Genomic DNA, 18,170 nt, shown 5'->3' with positions numbered 1-18,170 from the left:
ACAGGCTGCACAGTTGGAATCAATAGTCTGCTTTCTTGCAGCTAAGAGCTCTCTAGTCTCTCAGTAGGTCAGGGAAGTAACTCCAGTGCACTGCTTACTGCAGAGTTGTACAGAAGTATAGGCACGAGGCTGCAGTGCTGCTGGTACATCACGCTTCCTGTTACCAAGGACACAACTTTTCGAGTCATCGCAGGTTTCTCTTCATACTCTTACACCACAATCCCGAAGACTGTTATAGGATGGATGATGAATGATCACCTCTGATCCCTTTAATTCTGCTCTACAAAAAGAGGGGGAAACCAGATCATCAGCCTGAGTTTTCATTATACTGTACAACCCACAAGAACACAGGAACCATGCAAGGGATTTGCACCATTCCACTAGCGTTTGGGATCTTTTTCTTTTTCTTCTGGATAGCCTTGAACACCACGCTAAGACCAGCCACCGGATCGGAGCAGCAGATCCCCTTATCTATGTAAGTGACAAGTCGTTTTTTCCCCCCGCGCTGCCCTGCGTATTTCTTCCATGGCCGAAGGTGTTGCGTGAACTTGTCCATTAGGGAGCAAGTTTCCCAGACTGCAGAGATTTTTTTTTTCTCCCCATTTTAATGCATCCCATTAAATGCAGTGGTGCGGGAAGGAGAGAATGGGCTTTCTTTTTGTGTGTTTTCTCGATATCATTTACCTGCTGCATATTTCTGACCTTGCTTTACGGTTTTGCAAGCGTCCTTTAGACGCTGTCGTTTTTATCCGCATTCCGTTGTGGCATTAAATTGGTGGTGAATGAACCGGATCTGTGCACAGCCAGCAATGTAATTTCTAAGGGAGTAAAGCAGAAGCTTCCTTGTTCCAATTTGAAAAGATAGGAGCTGCAGCACGAGATAGGGAGAGAGGCCTTACCTCTAGACAGCTACATGCAGGTTTATGCAAGTAGTCTCCTATATCCTTTTCTGCTGTGCTGTTAGTTTTCCTTAGTAGGGTTGTTCGATGAAATTAGAATAAAGCTGTTGTATTCACGTCGCTCTCCGTATCTTGTCGTCCTAGGGTAAAGCTCTGGGCCTCTGCTTTCGGTGGGGAGATCAAATCCATAGCAGCAAAGTACTCAGGTTCCCAGCTCCTGCAGAAGGTAAGCGCAGTGTATTTGTGCTATTCACTGATCGCAGCACTTTGTGCGCCACCAGAGCGTATCGATAACAGACAGTGCCGGAGGTTTCTCCTCCATGCAATCAGCCTTTATTATAGCGTTGCATCTAAAAATAACTTGTTAATTAAGCCATTACACTTAATTGCAAAAACTGGCTAAATGAGCAGACTGTGTGGTGGTGGCGTCCAGGAATTTTTCGCAGGGTGTGTGCGTTTTTTGGTTCTCAGTTTTAGCTACAAACAGCTGGTAGACTGGAAACGACCAACTTAATTCCAAGGCGAATTAGTGTTTATTTTCATATTCCCTTTGCCCGTCCATGTCAGGCGATTGCACGTTACGAGCGACAGGAGGCATTGCCGTGTTGTCATCTCTGCAGTTCTTACAATCCCTTTATTCCCCAATCATCTCGACCCAGTGCTGGGATGTATTACATCATTACAGATAAGAGGCTCTGGATGTGGTTATCTGCCCGCTCAGCCGCACAGCTGGGTAATAACCCAAAGAAGTCATGTACAAACTTGAGGAATCTGTCTAAGTTGAAATTATTGCAGGCGATAATGAGCAAGGTGAAATTGTGATTATCGACTCCGAAGCAAATGCTGCACCTTTTCGGAGATTAAAAAGAATATATCAGGGCACTATAAACCAATATGGATCAACTGTGAACACTGATATGTTCCTAACCCGCAGTTCCTATGTGCTGGTAGCTCTGCGGCATGCTACCAGTTAATAGTGCATGACTGTTTATTGAAAATGAACACATATGACTACTATGCGTAGTATACACACTATGGCACTAGTAGAATTCAATTTGGCTTGTATGCATCCACCAGGTCCTATCACCTATTGTTAAGTCTGTGCATTGTCTATAGTCGACTAGGAAGTAACCGATATCCTCAAGTCTTGCATATATTAGTAGCGTCCTTCTGGATTTCACATAGAGACAAAAGCATGAAGAGATCTGAGCAGAACACTGGCTAATTGCTGATGGTTGCACACTTCTAATGGCTGGTACTTCATTAAGACTCTCGGCTCACACAGTCCTGAAATCATCATAAAACAGCATCCCCGCTTCCCAAACGCCAACGCGTTTAAGACACATGCTCACTTCCACAACCCTCATCGTCATTGATATGTATACGTTCAACATTTGTTGTTGTTTTTTTTTTTTGCAAGCAGGTTCTTTGGCCTTTTTTTTCCCCATTCTTGTAAATTACTCGGTATTGAAAAAACACAAACAAAAGAAATGAGTGATTTTCTGCAGCTGCCGAAATTACAGTTAGAGAGAAAGAGAACGAGAGACATTATTTAGCAAATTACAACTGATCATTAAGAGTACTTTGATCTGATGAACGGCACTGCGAAAGCCTGACAGTACTCCACTGACTTTCCTTAGATGAGATCTTTGGCGAAATAGTGATGGGGTTTGATCATTTTTCTTTCTTTTTTTTCACGATCTGCAGTGTTGAAACATTACGTAATGATAGATAAGAAATGGTATGGCCCAGTGCTAAAGATGCATAAAACATATTAGGTATCTTCTTCCCTATACAAGCATTGTCACAGATGTCCTTGGCCATAGATGTTTGTCCATCATAGGTTCATACCATAACACAATACTATAATGCTATAGCTTTGATTGAAGAGAACAACACTTCCATATGCCTATACCAGTAATGCTGATGGTTAGTTATGTGTTAACCAAGCAAGAAACAGGCATCGAGCATGTATAATATTTCGATATAGATTTTAAAATTATTCTCCTTGTCTTTATAAGTGCTAAGAGCCGGTTACAGAGACAATCGTTGATGAACAGTTAATGTGAGTGCCAGTGAATTGCTTGTCACTCATGCAGTAAGTGAAAGACATAATCTGCTTCATGCAAATACATTTGTGCCTTATCTTTTTCATGGGGCCCCATGTGGTAATAATTGCAGTCAAGCAAACAGTATAAAAATGTCTGAGGTCCTGAGGGCTTGCTCTGATTTACGCTTATTTCGTGCAAAGTCCCTTTTTTTCATGGTTTGTATCCGGTTGATCTCCTGATAAACTGGCCTGAATTTCACTAATTTTGGACTATTAAGCTTTCCGGGACATTGAGCTCCAGACTCAGTCCTAATTTTTCTTGCAATGTTAATGTTTTGTTGAAAAATGTAAAAATCTACTAAGAGTATACTGTCCGTCTCTAAAACATATAATCTTTGTCCAATTCACAGAAAAATGTCTGTTCGCAACTCATTAAATTTTATAACATATTTTTTTATTGAAATTTTTCAAGTTTTAACAGGAATAGAAAAATACAGAAGATGTATAGTCAACTTTGACAAAAAGGATTATGGTCAAGCAACAAAGCATTTTCCTGAGAAATATATACTTATACCTATCAAAGCATTAATAAACCTCAATCTCCCATATATAGGAAATCTAAATTAAAAAAAAACGTGTAAACACAAAGAAGGGGAGGGATGGGGAAGGGAGGGGGGAAGGAAGGGTAGGGGTAAGTTGGAGAAGAAGAAGGAAGGGGGAAGAAAGAGAAAGGATAAGGGCCTACAAGGCACAAAATAACAAGGCAAGTTAAAACAAAACACAACAAAACAATTCCCTACTCCAGGTGAAACATATTCCAGAGTAAATATAATCAAGAATGAATGCATAGACGTACAAGAAACGTATACGTGCATAGTATGATGTTAACATATGGGGTTACGGCTTGTTTGTTACAAACATCAAGGGAGGGTGGATATCTGAGTCAATCCACTTGGACCAACGAGTTCTAAATAGTGGTAAATTATGCATTGTACTGGCCACCGAGTATTCTAATACACAGTTAGATGATATTCCCGCGACTATTTCAGAGATAGATGGTACCGCCACACTTTTCCAGTGTTGAGCAATTTTTGTTTTGGTAGTAATGAGAGTATGAATGATAATTGTAATATCAGATATGTTCAAGTCCTCCAAATATAGGTGGAGGAGGGCCACCTCGGGACTCCAGGGCGGAGGGAAGTGTAAAATTTTCTGTAATAGTTTATAAACTTCACACCACAGTGGTTGTATCAATGCACAATCCCACCACACATGTATCAAAGTGCCTGTTTCCTTACCGCATCTCCAACAAAGAGGAGAGCATGACGGATATATCTTGGCTAGACGGTGTGGCGTGAGGTACCACCTGTATAGAAGTTTCCTAGCTGCCTCTAAGTGGTTGACACAGTGTGAAACTTTAGACGTAATCGTGAAAGTGTGGCACCATTGCTGCTGCGAAGGTTTTGTGGCAAGATCCCTTTCCCACCCAGCAATAGCAGGCAAAAAGGAGTCTTCCTCCTTTAGTGCAGTATAAGCTCTGGATAGACCCTTTACCTTGATAGCAGCATTGCTAAAGTAATTTTCATAAATTGTAGAAGGAGAAGGGTGAGTTTTGGGTAGTGACTGTAGAAAGTGCCTGATTTGTAAGTACTTATAAAAGTCCTTATTAGGGAGGGAGAATTCAGTCACAAGAGAGGCAAAGGGTTTAATGATAGAGTTATTATAAAAGTTATGCATAACATCTAGGCCGCGAGCTATCCACGCATCTAAATTTATATCAGGTATTACTGTGTGCAGACAGCGTAGTGGCATGTTCAGATGCTTGGTAGGTAAGAGCGTGGCTTTAATTATGGGATGATTCCAGACTTTTAGTGTCGCTGTTATAGTAGGCGAGTATGAAGAGGGTCTAATATCAGGTAACCTAGATGTCCAAAGGAGGTCGCTAAGCGTGGGGTATCCACTTATATGGGTTTCCATGGAGACCCATTTCCTGGAGAGATCGCCGTGCCACCATGATTTAAGTTGTTCCAGTATGGCCGCCAAGTAATACTTTTTGAGGTCAGGGCAACCTAGACCGCCCCTGTCTACAGGCAAAACTAAGGTTTGAAAAGAAACTCTGGATCTTTGTTGTTTCCAGATAAAATCCATAATCAGTTTCTGTAAGCGAGCAATCTTGTTCATAGGTATAGAAATAGGCAAGTTGCGGAAATAGTATATAATCTTGGGAAGTATCATCATTTTTATTGTGGCTATACGGCCTAACCAGGAAACGGGTAGTTTGGAAAAATGTGTTATATCCTGTTGGACAGTGTTAGTAAGAGTACTCCAATTAGATAAGAGCAGATTGGTCAGGGGAAATGTAAGATTTATACCCAAGTAAGGAATACAACCATTAGACCATTGATATGGAAAACTAGCTTGTAATCGTGCCTGGATGGTGGGGGGTATGCCCATGTTAAGGATTAGGGATTTAGAAGTGTTAATTTTGTAATAACTGACAGTGCTAAATTCCGTTAGAATGTCAGTCACTGCTCGTAGAGAGTTCTCGGGGCTAGATAGGGAAAGAATAACGTAGTCGGCGAATAGTCCGATCTTATGCTCTTCTAGTCCAATTTTAATTCCAGACACAGAGCTGGAAGTACGAATACTATGAGCCAGTGGCTCCATTATCATGGCAAAAATTAGGGGGGAAAGAGGGCACCCCTGCCTTGTGCCATTGGTGATTTGGAACTCTCCAGAAAGGGCGCCGGAAGCATATACTTTGGCTGACGGTCGTGTGTACAAAGCCATTATTGCTTTAAGTATATTACCAGATATACCAAATCGAAGTAATACCTCCCGGAGGTAGCCCCAGTGCACTCTGTCGAATGCCTTCTCCGCGTCCAGGGCTAGGAGCAGAGAAGGCATTCGAAGATGCTGTGTATGTGCTATTATATTGATAAATCGTCGGGTCCCGTCCAGAGTCTGCCGGCCTTGTACAAAGCCTACTTGGTCATTTGCTATAACAGACGGTAATAATCCTGCGAGCCGTTGAGCAATAATTTTAGCATAAAGCTTAAGATCACTATTCAACAACGAGATGGGTCTGAAATTGCTAGGCTCATTTGGCGCTTTACCATGTTTGGGCAAGGTGACCACCAAGGCTCCCAACATCTCTCGAGGAAAAGTACCAGAACAAAAGGCCTGATTAAAAACTCTAGAAAGATACGGTGCAAGAACATGCTGATATTTCTTATAGAATTCGTTAGTATAACCGTCTGGGCCTGGGGACTTGTTTAATTTTAAAGTTTTAATGGCCAGTAACACTTCATTTAATTGTACAGGGGTAGATAATGTAACCGCTGTTGAAGGGGGGAGTTTAGGAAGGTTTAGTTTTTGTAAAAATTGTTTAATATTATGCTCTTGTGGTTGAGGAGTATTAGCATCATTTTTTAAATTATACAGAGATGCATAATAATCCGCAAATACATTGGCAATCCCTTTGGGATCCATAATTTTCTCCTTTTTGGAATTGTATATAAATGGAATGCGGGATTTAGCTGCTTGATTCTTGAGTAGCCGCGCTAGAAGTGCGCCGGGTCTATTGCCATGCCAATAATAGGACATGCGCATTCTTCTCATGGCCAATTCATGTTTGTGCGCTAATAATTCTGATAATTGAGAGGTAAGTGTGGAAATTTCTTTAGTTCTTTTGCGGTCATAGTTTTGTTTGTTTAGCCTGTGAAGAGTCGTTAAACGTTGTCTAACCTCTAATACTTTTTGTGTGGTCGTTCTCTTAAAATGGGATGCCTGTTTTATAAAATGACCTCGTAGGGTAGCTTTGAAAGCACACCATAAAGTCATGTCTGAGACTTCGGCATTATCATTGTAAGAGAAGAACTCTTCTATGGCTTTCTGGGTGTCACTAGAGTATTGGGGGAGTTGCAATACGTAATTATTCAATCTCCATACGGAATTAGGAGGGCACGTGAAGTGTTCATGTATTTGCAAAGTTATAGGCGCATGGTCGGACCATGTAATTGTGTGAATCTGTGCACCTGCAATTTGATTTAGAAAGGGGGCCTCCACTAGGAAGTAATCAATCCTAGTGTATATATGGTGGGGATTGGAATAAAACGTAAAATCCTTATCTCCTGGGTGGGTAACCCTCCATGGGTCTTGTAGATTATGATAATGAAGTGTTTTAGCTAGGGGAGTGGGTTCATTATGTTTGGATAAGGACGTAGTGTCCATAGAGGGCCATACCGGCAAATTGAAGTCGCCCATTAGTATCAGCGATCCTTGTTTCACTTTTTGAGCCCTGGTGATCACCTCACGAATAAACCTGTGCTGCTTCCTATTTGGTGAGTACACTGCAACAATAGTATACATGACATTATTAAACTGACCAATAATAATAACATATCTGCCTTTATCGTCCAAAATTGTTTGGTTTATAGAAGTGGCTACTGTATGCCTAATCAGTATAGAGACACCGCCTCTCTTTTTTACTGCTGGTGAGGAAATAATATGGGGAAACATTTTGTATTTTAATCTATATATATCTTCTTCGTTAAGGTGTGTTTCCTGCACGCTACATATGTCGGCTTTATTGATCGTCATTTCTTTCAGTAATAGTGACCTTTTAAAGGGTGAGTTTAGACCCTTGACATTTAGGGACATTATGTTAAGAACCATTTTAAAGGTGAGGAGAGATTCTACTCAGCCGGCTAGTTTGTAAAAGAGAGGCAGTGCTCCAACATATCAACATGGGGGGCACAGTTATCATAAGTAAAGTTAGTAATACGTTCCTGTACATACATGATGCAACAAATACTTTGGAGAGGGAGGGTTTTAGCAAAACCCAAACAGGGAACATAGTGAAAAGAACAGAAAACAAACAATTAGGGGTAGCAACCCCTAGCAACAAAAGAGCAGTAAAAATAGAAAAAGAACGTTGCGGTGCAATACCGCTTTCCGCTTTCAGCGGGAAGTTTCTTCCGGTAGGGGGTTTAGGGTGAATTTCCAGAAAAGAAATGCCTAATCGGCTATAACTAAGAAAGAAAGGGATTAGTATTCCAAATCGCTATTAGCATAAAGGGGAATTCTTAACACATGACTCGATCCGATCAGCCAGGAGAACCTCGGGAGTTTCGAGAAGTGGGAGCTTGGGTGTGGTGATCTTGTTGTCGTCGTTTGCCGTAGTGGACTGTACGCCATCCTGGAGATACGGAGCGAGGCATGGGTCTTTTAGAGGTGGAGGGTTCCTGTTCCTTGTCGATCAAGTGCCAATCCAAACATAGGTGGTGGAGTTCCTCAGGAGAATTAGCAATCACTTTTGCTCCTTTGTAAGTGACAATGAGTTTCACAGGAAAGCCCCATTTGTAAGATATGTTGTTGTCTCTAAGAAGCTTCGTATCGGACGCATACTCTCTCCTGCGTGCCAGCATGGCAGCTGATAGATCTGTAAAGATTTTAATATCCTTAAATCTGTCAGGTAAGGTGGGTTGAACTCTCGATGCATCCATTAACTTGTCTTTCGTATGAAAGAAGTGAATTCGCACGATGACATCTCGGGGTATTGTGTTGGGTAAGGATTTAGGTTTGGGCAGGCGGTGGGCCCTGTCAATTATGAGGTCCTGGTCAGATGCATCAGGGAGGAGAGTTGTGAAAAAGTCTGTTAGAAACTCTTTTAGTTGATCTGTCTTAACAGATTCGGCAATACCCCTCAGGCGCAAGTTATTTCGCCGAGATCTATCCTCCATATCCATTATTTTAAGCTTGAGAGTTTCAACTTCTTTTTCTAAGTCATTTGTAGTATCTACCACACTATTATGGGCAGATGACAATTCGGCCATTTTTTGCTCAATATGAGACGTGCGGTCTCCAATGGCTGAGAGTTCTTTACGGACTGCTGCTACTGCCTGTGTGACATGATCCTGCATGGACATTTTAAGATCATCCAGGAGCTGTTTCATAGCAGGCAGCGTTATAGCTCCTGTGTCCTGAGTGGCAGGAGACGGATATAGCAGGGGCAGCTGTTTGACCGGGGTGATGGGAGTCATTTTCCACGATAGTGGAGTTGGAGGGAGGGATGGAGCGTCCAAGTCCAGTAAATCATCCGTAATGTGCGCCGGGGAACATGAGGCTGAACCGCCAACGCCGCCATCCTTGCTACGGCTTGCTTGTGACGCACTGCTCGGGGATATTGGCAAGGTAAGCATGGGGGCCGACATAATCTCCTCACTCACCTCCGGGGATAAGTTCGGTGCCTGCACTGATGATCTACGTGTGGCAAGCCCCATCTGATCCTCTTCGCTTTGATCCCTCGAGTGCACGCTAGTGTGCTTGGGCGCACCGGCGCCATCTTGAGAGGCCTCGGATGCCGAGAAAAAGCTAGTAAGTCGAAGCGGACTCTTCTTTTTCTTCCCTTTCGCCATTTGGGTGAGATCAGAGGATGTTCTGAACAAAGTTCAGGTTCTCTAGGAAGCGTTTGGAATGCTTTGAGCCGCTGTTAGAGCCGACGCCAGCAGGAGCTCCGGTCTCACACAACCGTCTTCATGCGCGGCTAGACACGCCCCCCGCAACTCATTAAATTTTATATATATTTTTATACAATACATTTCCAAACAATATAATTTGGTATTCCTGGTAAGCCCTCGGGAATCTTCAGCTGCTATGATCTGTTTTGGTTTTGAATACACAACAATACACAAGTCACACATTGCTCTTGCAGAACAACTTACACCATGTCAACCTCTTCTTCCAAGTTTCTACCTTTCTTCCATTAGACTACCTTCTCATTCCCACTGACCCCAGTGAAATTCCCAATAATGCCTCCATAATTTCCTTTATCAAGTAATGATTAGATAATTTTCCTCAAAAATGGTCTTCGACCCGTATGTTCAGTGTGCTTCTATATTATTTTTTATCCTGGCTCTTGAAGATCTTGGAGACACATGAAAAAGTTATTTTGCACCCAAAACTGTATAAATTTAGAGTGTTTTAGAATGGTCTTCAAGTGTATTAACTGAGAATATCTTCCTATTTTCCAACACTGTTGTTAAACTGAACATGACTTCTCTTTGTCCTGTGGCTGAACATGACTTCTCATAGAAAGTGGTGGCCTTTCAGATTCACTAATACTGTAATTTATTACTAACTGTGGCAGGTCAGTATCTGAGACCTTCAAAAATTCAAAGTGTTGTGTATGTGTATTGTATAAAATAAGAAAAACTTATATTTATAGACCATGAAAAAGAGCAGAATGTCAAGAGTCATCTACTGACTTGGTTATTACATAACTGATTATTGGCATCATCTGAGCAGGACTGGGTTCACATCAAATTTTAAGATTTCCTTTGGGAGGAGCGAAAGTGTCAACTAATCCCATATAGGTATATAGTGGGAGTCCCACAACAGGGCATTTATTATCTGAGAGGATGCAGGACAATGAAGCTGGGGTCTGAATCAGGGGGAAGAGGTAAGAAGAGTGGGAACTGTTAGAGGAAACTATGATCACTCTTTATCACTGTTCATGCCATGAATAATAATATTTATTTGTATAGCGCAAACAGATTCCACAGCTCTTGCCATGACCACTTACTATATAACATATTCTCCTATTTCAGCCTGAACCTGGATACTCTATGCTAAATGCTATGTCTGGGGATTCCCAGGACTTATGTCCTGGGAAAGCTCAGTTGTGTAATTACCCATATATGGTAACTGTCCGTATGGACATATGGACATGTGGGCTGTTATGTCACTGGGGTTTCCCACAAGAGAGCAGATGAGAATTGCTATCCATTAACCTTCTATGAAGCCATATTACTGGTAGCAATGGTGACCCAAAAGGTCAAAAGATATTGAACTTAATATCTAACATTTTATATCTCTTACGACAATTGACACTAATCCAACATCGATGGGCTGACCTTTGTGATGCATTTCCCTTGTCCCCATCTATGTATGGTTTCCTTTGTATATTTTACCAAGTTAAAATTACACTTCTTGTCTATGGTCATAATAGTTTACACCAGATCTAGTAAGAAAAGGTCAACAGCTACCACCAAGTCATGACTGTTGCACAGGACCTTTTCGGAGACATGCTTCAAAAAGAGACAACGCTGGAAACTTGGAAAGGTACATAGGTTGACCATGGACTGGCCACTAGATATGAGCAAGTAGTGAAATATTTGAAAGCTCGAAATTTAATTCTAACAGACCGCGATGTTCGACTATTTAATCGAATACCGAATCCCATTAAAGTCATTGAGAGAAAAAAGCTTGTTTGTAGGTGACCTCCAAGTGGTCAAATTTAGGTGTCCAAGTCCATAAATACACCTCAGAAATTGTTTTACACACTTCTGGAATGTAACTGGGACAGCAGGGGAAGCATGTCTAGGTGCACCTAACACACCCAAGTCGAAGTATTACGCCACTATAACAGCCTCTCAACAATATATTCCTAACACAATATATGGCCAAAGGTATCAGGTGTTTAACTGCTATCTGTGAGGCACAGAGCACAAAAAAAACCTGCAACACTTTATTTATTTTTTTTGTTCAACTATGCCTACACAGGCGTATATACTATAGCTCAACATTTACGTGTGCCAACAGGGGACAAGTGGCAGGTGTTTTACTGCTTTCAATGAGGCACAGAAGGCAATCAACTACTGCGACAAATACTAACTAGGACAAAATAGTTTGACACAAGTCTATGCAAGATAATTATAATCTGCTTGACTGCCTGTCTGTCACTATCTGATATGCTGCTAGCCAGTCTTTCCACTCTTAATTTGGAAAGCAGCTATATACAGTCTGTGCTGTGTAGTAGCCCTGATAAGGGCTTTTATGGTCTCTCCTGCCTACAATCTTCTAAAATCCTCACTGTATCTACTCCAAAATCTATCCTCTGAACTACCTGCAACACGTACACTGAAGAAGGAAGTTGATACACTGTACCTTACTCTTCTCAGTGAGTAGCAGCAGCTTGCCTGTCTGTAAGAGTAAGCTGATGTACTGTTAGCCGGTTAATTATGTGCAGATAAATTCTGTGCTGTGTATAGTTGTAGCCCTAAAAAGGGCTTTTGGGGTCTTGCCTGCCTACAATCAGTGAAATCCTCGCTGTCCATGCTCCAATCTTTCTCCCTGACTGATGACATCTGATGACGAACAGGAAAAGCCAAGTTCTTATACTCTGGAGGTCACATGTGTAAACCAGCCAATGAATGTAGACACTGTTCAAGCTATGCCACAGTGCTCCTAGGGCCTGTCAACCACCCTCATAGTTATTGGCTAGAAAAAGGCACCAGGCGAGGTGGCAGGAAAAACTATTTTTTACAGTGTTTTTGGTCGGATGCTCAAACGAAAACCAATATTTCAAATAGTGTAGTATTCAATCGAACAGCTACTCGATCGAGTACTACTCGTTCATCTCTACTGGCCACCACACTAAAACTTGGACTGAAGCAAAGAAAACCAGCATTCCATTCTCCCTCTGCAATGAAGAGAATTGGATTGCTGCCTTTCTTCTCCTTGTATTTGGGGACACATACTGTAGGAGCCTAAATGCTGTATACAAAATATAAAATAACAATAGTCTTGGGAAAAAAACAAAACACTGTTTTGTATCACATCTTCAAGAAAAGTTTTCCAGAGGGCATACAGTTCTTGGCCAAGGTTGTAGTAAAGCAGATGACTTCCATAAATAGTAATTGCTACAATGGATATATTTATTCCCAAAATATTTTCTTATAGTCTGAGCTGTAGACCAAAGTGCTGCAGTAAGGCTGATAGCTGCTGATGGAGCTGATCTAAAGTGGTCGCTTATAGGTAATAGAAAGTACTTTCTGGAAATAGCTGGGTAGAAATAGTATAAGCTAGTGTAGGGCAGATGTAGTCTATTATTGGCCTTGAGATTAGGGTCATATCTCCTTTTGTTTTATATTGAATGTTTTGTGTTATTTCATAGACCATTGGCTTTCTATAGGGGCTTTCGGGCACTTAGTGATCAAGTCTTAAAGGGTAGATTTCAACCTGCTGTTCATTTTCCACAGCGCGCTGAACACTGAGGATGGAGATAATTTTCTTCCCGTCATCCTCAGCATAGTTTTCACGAACTCTTGACTTTAATAAATATGCAAAATAGGCACACTGTAGGTGGGACTAGCTTCATCCTCAGCGTTCTGTAAGCTATATGAAGATAACAGCAAGTTAGAGTCTTCAAACCTGCTGTTACTTTCCCTTTGAGTGAGACATACAGATTGGATTATTGTGGGTAGGGATGGTCCAAACCTGCTTCGGTTCGGGTTCGTACAAACCCGAACTCTCGGAAATGATTCCCGCTGTCTGCCTGCTCCGTGGAGAGGATGGATACAGCGGGAGGACAGCCTGGAAAACTGGGATACAGCCATAACCATAGGCTGTATCCCAGTTTTCCAGGCGGTCCTCCCGCTGTATCCACCCGCTGCACGGAATCTGATGCCGAGCGTTCGGGTTCATACAAACCCGAACCTCGGCAGGTTCAGACCATCCCTAATTGTGGGTCAAACCCTCTGATTTTGGAGGGACTGTCAGGAATGGGGATTTTCCCTCTCTTCTGGAACAGTAGATGTTTGATTGGAAATAAATAGGCAAAAAAAGGCAATTGATTTCAGCATGACCAACGGAGTCTGGCAATGGCTTACTCCACTTTTCCTATTTAGAATTGAATCCCTGATCATAGCATGCAAATAGAGAGAGAGCTGTTGGCTAAGGTCTATTCAGCTGACAGTTGCTTAGCCTTTAGGGCCCTATTACCCGGAAAGATTATTGTGCAAAAATCGTTATATTGTTCAAATTTAAGCGATAATGTTTCCGTGTGTATACTGGCAGCGATCAAACGACTAATAAAAATTTGTTTGCTGTTAATCATATCTTTTCAGCTGACTATAAAATTACTGTTAGTCATTCACAAATCTTTCGGTGTATGTAGACATTGTTCGTTCATAATTACGATCGTTTGTATACTAGAGTGTACGAATGATTGTAATTGTGATAACTAATGACTATCGCTCCGTGTATTATGGTGAATGATTTCAGGCCGCCCATAGAAGCAGTAATTTGCAGTCATTTATCGTTAATTGGAGACAACGAAAAATTTATATGTCTAATAGGACAAACAGGACAAACTTAAAGCTATGTATAAAAGGTTTGTGGTTGTGGGAAATATCCTATTGACACAAGAAGAAAAGATTTTAAGAGGTGTTAGTTATTGAAGGACTTATAAGGTCACTTTCCCAAGGTACCACTGTATTTCAGTATAGTAGAAATTGAAATATGTTAAGCAGAAAAATCATTCCACGAAAACATATAAGCCACTTCATCATCAATATTGCTTGCACCTGCATCAATATATACTCACAAAGACTATTCACAGGTTGTTGCTGGAAAAATAGGTCACATCTTTGCTCGGAGTTCTATGCAACATTACACAGAAAGAAACCTGTTTAATCTATGTACACATGTAAATTAAGCACCGCTACCTGGAACACGTAGACATATTCCACAGGTATCAGCTATACCAGGGGTAGGGAACCTTGGCTCTCCAGCTGTTGCACATTTCCACCCCCTATCAGGCCTAGACAGCCAAAACTTTAGCTTGTCCCATGAGGTTTCTTTTACTTTTTAATGGAAAGAATAGCATACAGAATAAATGTATAGCGTAGGAATGAACTGTCAAAGCAAGAGTACCAGAGACTCCTACAGTAGGTCCACATTGTGAAATCCTGCAGGTCGCCTCCATTTTTGAAGCCAATCACTTAGCACTTTTTCTCTATAGCTTCATTCACAAAACAGCTTTTAGACTTTATAAGGAATATATTTCTTCTTCCTATCTTCTCTTAGAGGAGCATACAGTAGGGACATGCACATTTCAGTGGTCTGCTTGGTGCATTGATGAGCTAGGGGAAAGCTGTCACTCAATGGCAGGTGGGCAGAGATTCTAGTGTTTATGAATTGGACTGGAGGCTCATAGCACGCACAACTCTCTGCAACTAATAAATTGTAAGTTCAGCCAACTTTCACCATATTCACACACAATATGAGCTCAGCAGGAAGTAGGTGATTGATATGTTCATTTTTTTCCTTTGGTGGGTTAAATAAATCTAAGAAAAACTTGCGAAACCCATAAAAAGTCAACAGTAGAGATGAGCGAAGCACTTGTACAAAGCAAGACGATTTTTTTAACGTGAACAAAGTGCCCTTGGCGCTGGTCTATTCCAGAGCACCTGCCCCCAGTGTGCCGATATCCCCTCGCCTCTGTGACGCAGCTTCATTGATACTAATGAGGTGTGTAACAGAGGGGAGGGTTTTTTTTTATCACACTGGGGGCCAGTGGGCCTGCCCCCGGTGCTTTATATCAGGTAGATGCTCTGGAATAGACCAGCATTAGCGGCGGGAATTGGGCAGCAGTTCAAAAAAAGAACCTTGCCGATCCTAGCGCCCTCGACAATCTGTTCATGTAAAAGAAAAAAAAGTGATGTACTTTACGCTACTTTTTATTGCATTAACGTGTTATGATTTTTCATAGTACTCGTTTAAATTTTTATTTTTTTAAGTATATACTCTGGATTTTTTTATTCTTCTACAGCAATATCCCCTTGAGTGTATAAGACATGGTTATAGAATGTTTCTGCTCCATAGTAATAACCTCTCTAGACATCAGTTCTGCTGTATAATTTAGGTTTCTGCATTACCATATGCACCAAGTAAAAGAACTTGGTTTTAAATTAAATGAAAGAAAACTTTATTGGCAGCATGTCAAGTGGACGGTTTAATCAGTGACAACAATCATCTCACTTGCCTTTGTAAACCGCCTTATGTCAGGCTGTAGCGCTGACAACATCTGATTCATTGCTTGCCAGTTTGTTGGCTTTGTAGTCATTTAGGACTTAGCCCATTCTACAACTTTTTGGATAAAGAAGATACCTCACATTTTTGGAACAGCCTCTCCTGCATATTGTCATCTATCTGCTGTCATATACTGGATATGACTAATGCCGGTTAGTAAAGTGTTAAAAACAAATCATTGTCCTGCCGAAACACAGATACAGTATAATTGCCAATAGTCATTATAGTACATGGACAATGCTACGACTAAATATACATTTATATTCACCTCTGCAACACAGTTTCCTTTATTACTACAATGTAACTAATATAAAGAAAGCTATTTTGTATATAGTCATGATTAGAGATGAGCGAACCTCGAGCATGCTGGAGTCCATCCGAACCCAAGCGTTCAGCATTTCATTAGTGGGGGCTGCTGAAGTTGGATAAAGCCCTAAGGCTATGTGGAAAACATGGATATAGTCATTGGCTGTATCCATGTTTTCCAGACAACCTTAGAGCTTTATCCAAGTTCAGCAGCCCCAGCTAATCAAATGCTGATCGTTCGGGTTCCGATGGACTCGAGCATGCTCGAGGTTCGCTCATCTCTAGTCCCATACACAATAGTCTCTGTGGCGCCCTATTCAAAAAGCAAAGAAAGTCATGTAGGTGGAGCAGAAAATATGACCGGAGTCCTTTTGTTCTTCTTACTGAAAAGAAAGCCATTCATGCTTTATGCTCTAACCCAGCGACTTATTCAGGTCAGGAGCATACATTACAGGAGCAGGTATTGTGCTCCTGCTCCTGATTCCATGATGCCCAATGCTAATAGTGCCAGGAACTCAAATGAAAAGAAATAAAAGCGATGGCACTGACTGGCTCTCCACTCGACGGTGCGATACCTCACACTGGGTCCGGTATTGGTGGTGCTGAATCCAAATAGTCACAAAAGTCTAAAACAATAATGAGGAGCAGAAGGAGGCACTCACCAGCTGAATGTTCAGACCTTCCGACTTTATTACTGGACACAGGGGTGGCGGGGGAGACAAGGGAGACAAGGACCGCAGTTTCGGGGGTTCAGGGTTCGTCAAAGCGTCACCAGCCACAAACTGCGGTCACCCACCTTGTCTCCCCCGCTACCCCTGTGTGGAGTAATAAAGCGGAAGGTCTGAACATTCAGCTGGTGAGTGCCTCCTTCTGCTCCTCATTATTGTGCAAACAGGTGTCCCTGGTCCTTGCAAAATTTGCTACACTGATAGCATAGTCCACTTTGCATGTATAAAATTGGTGCTGGCTACTGACATACTTTCTAATAATGTGTTGAAAATTTAGCAAAAAGCAAGGGACATGTGGAGGAGGGTATGAATGTAGGATCAATGAAATGTACAAGATAAGCCAGCAGGGTGCTATACCTAGAACAGTCTTATGTCTGTATGTTTTCTTAATGCAGTCAAAACAGATTAGTGCATGAACATTTATTGTATTAGGCAGAGGTGTCTATAGCTGGCTATATGCATAAGATAGCTTTGCCTCTCAAGCCCACATATACATGCACACTTAGCTAGGTTTAACTTGCATGTGTTCTGAATGGAGAGGAGGAAGAAAACTCCTGCTAGCAGTTGAATTACAAATGGCCAGTCATGGTAAAATTGGTTGGTTTATTCTACGCATATCTAATGTGTTTGGTCTACTTAACTTTATATTTTCCTTATGAGGGGGCGGGGGAGGGGGCGGTGTGAGTGATGTCAGCTGGGGGGCTTGGTGATGGGGATTTCCCTGGTAATACTCCCCCATCATCTTCTCTATGAACAGATGATGGGAGTAGTAGTAGTGTGTATCTGTCCCACTGCACCGAGTAGGGATGGAGGGGGGAGGTAGTTAGATGCACCAGCACCTCTCTACCTTTCTGCTCGGGGCCTTACATTTGGGGAGCAAGTGTCCTTGCTCCCCAAATTATTCCATAAACATAGTCTATCAATCAAGGGTAGTTTACATTACACTACATTACAATACATCTTTCATAGACAATGCAGTGTCATAGACCTCTACGTATAGTGCGCCCCCTGCTTGACACTCCATAGGAATTACAACTGATTTGTGATGTCATTTTTTTTTAAACGGAATCTGAAGTCTCCCTGATCTACTAAATTAAGGGAAATAGCACTATAAGTGCATTTCCGATAATCAATGTACATTAGGAATTTGTCTAACTTTCCATAAGTAATCACATATTAAAAAATATTTTGGCCGGAGATGTCCTTTAAGAGCTCCCTGTACTGGGTGGAAGGGGGAATGGGGGAGGGGCATGGTCTGCATAGCGAGGTCTACAGCACTGTACTCTGACCCAGGAAGTCTCCTTCACCTTC

General features: G+C 41.7%; 1 protein-coding gene across 1 annotated transcript in view; it reads left to right on the top strand.

Annotated features, from left to right (window-relative positions):
- The first annotated feature begins 356 nt into the window (after window positions 1-356).
- CACNA2D3 (calcium voltage-gated channel auxiliary subunit alpha2delta 3) overlaps window positions 357-18,170 on the top strand; it is a 636,447-nt gene continuing 618,633 nt past the window's right edge. Inside the window, exons 1-2 of the mRNA XM_069967934.1 lie at window positions 357-475; window positions 1,044-1,125. Coding sequence (XP_069824035.1) covers window positions 357-475; window positions 1,044-1,125 — 201 coding nt within the window. The remainder of the gene's footprint in view (window positions 476-1,043; window positions 1,126-18,170) is intronic.

Source organism: Dendropsophus ebraccatus, chromosome 4 (genome assembly GCF_027789765.1).
Source record: "Dendropsophus ebraccatus isolate aDenEbr1 chromosome 4, aDenEbr1.pat, whole genome shotgun sequence".
NCBI lineage: Eukaryota > Metazoa > Chordata > Amphibia > Anura > Hylidae > Dendropsophus > Dendropsophus ebraccatus.
This window is presented reverse-complemented; position numbering and strand designations above follow the sequence as displayed.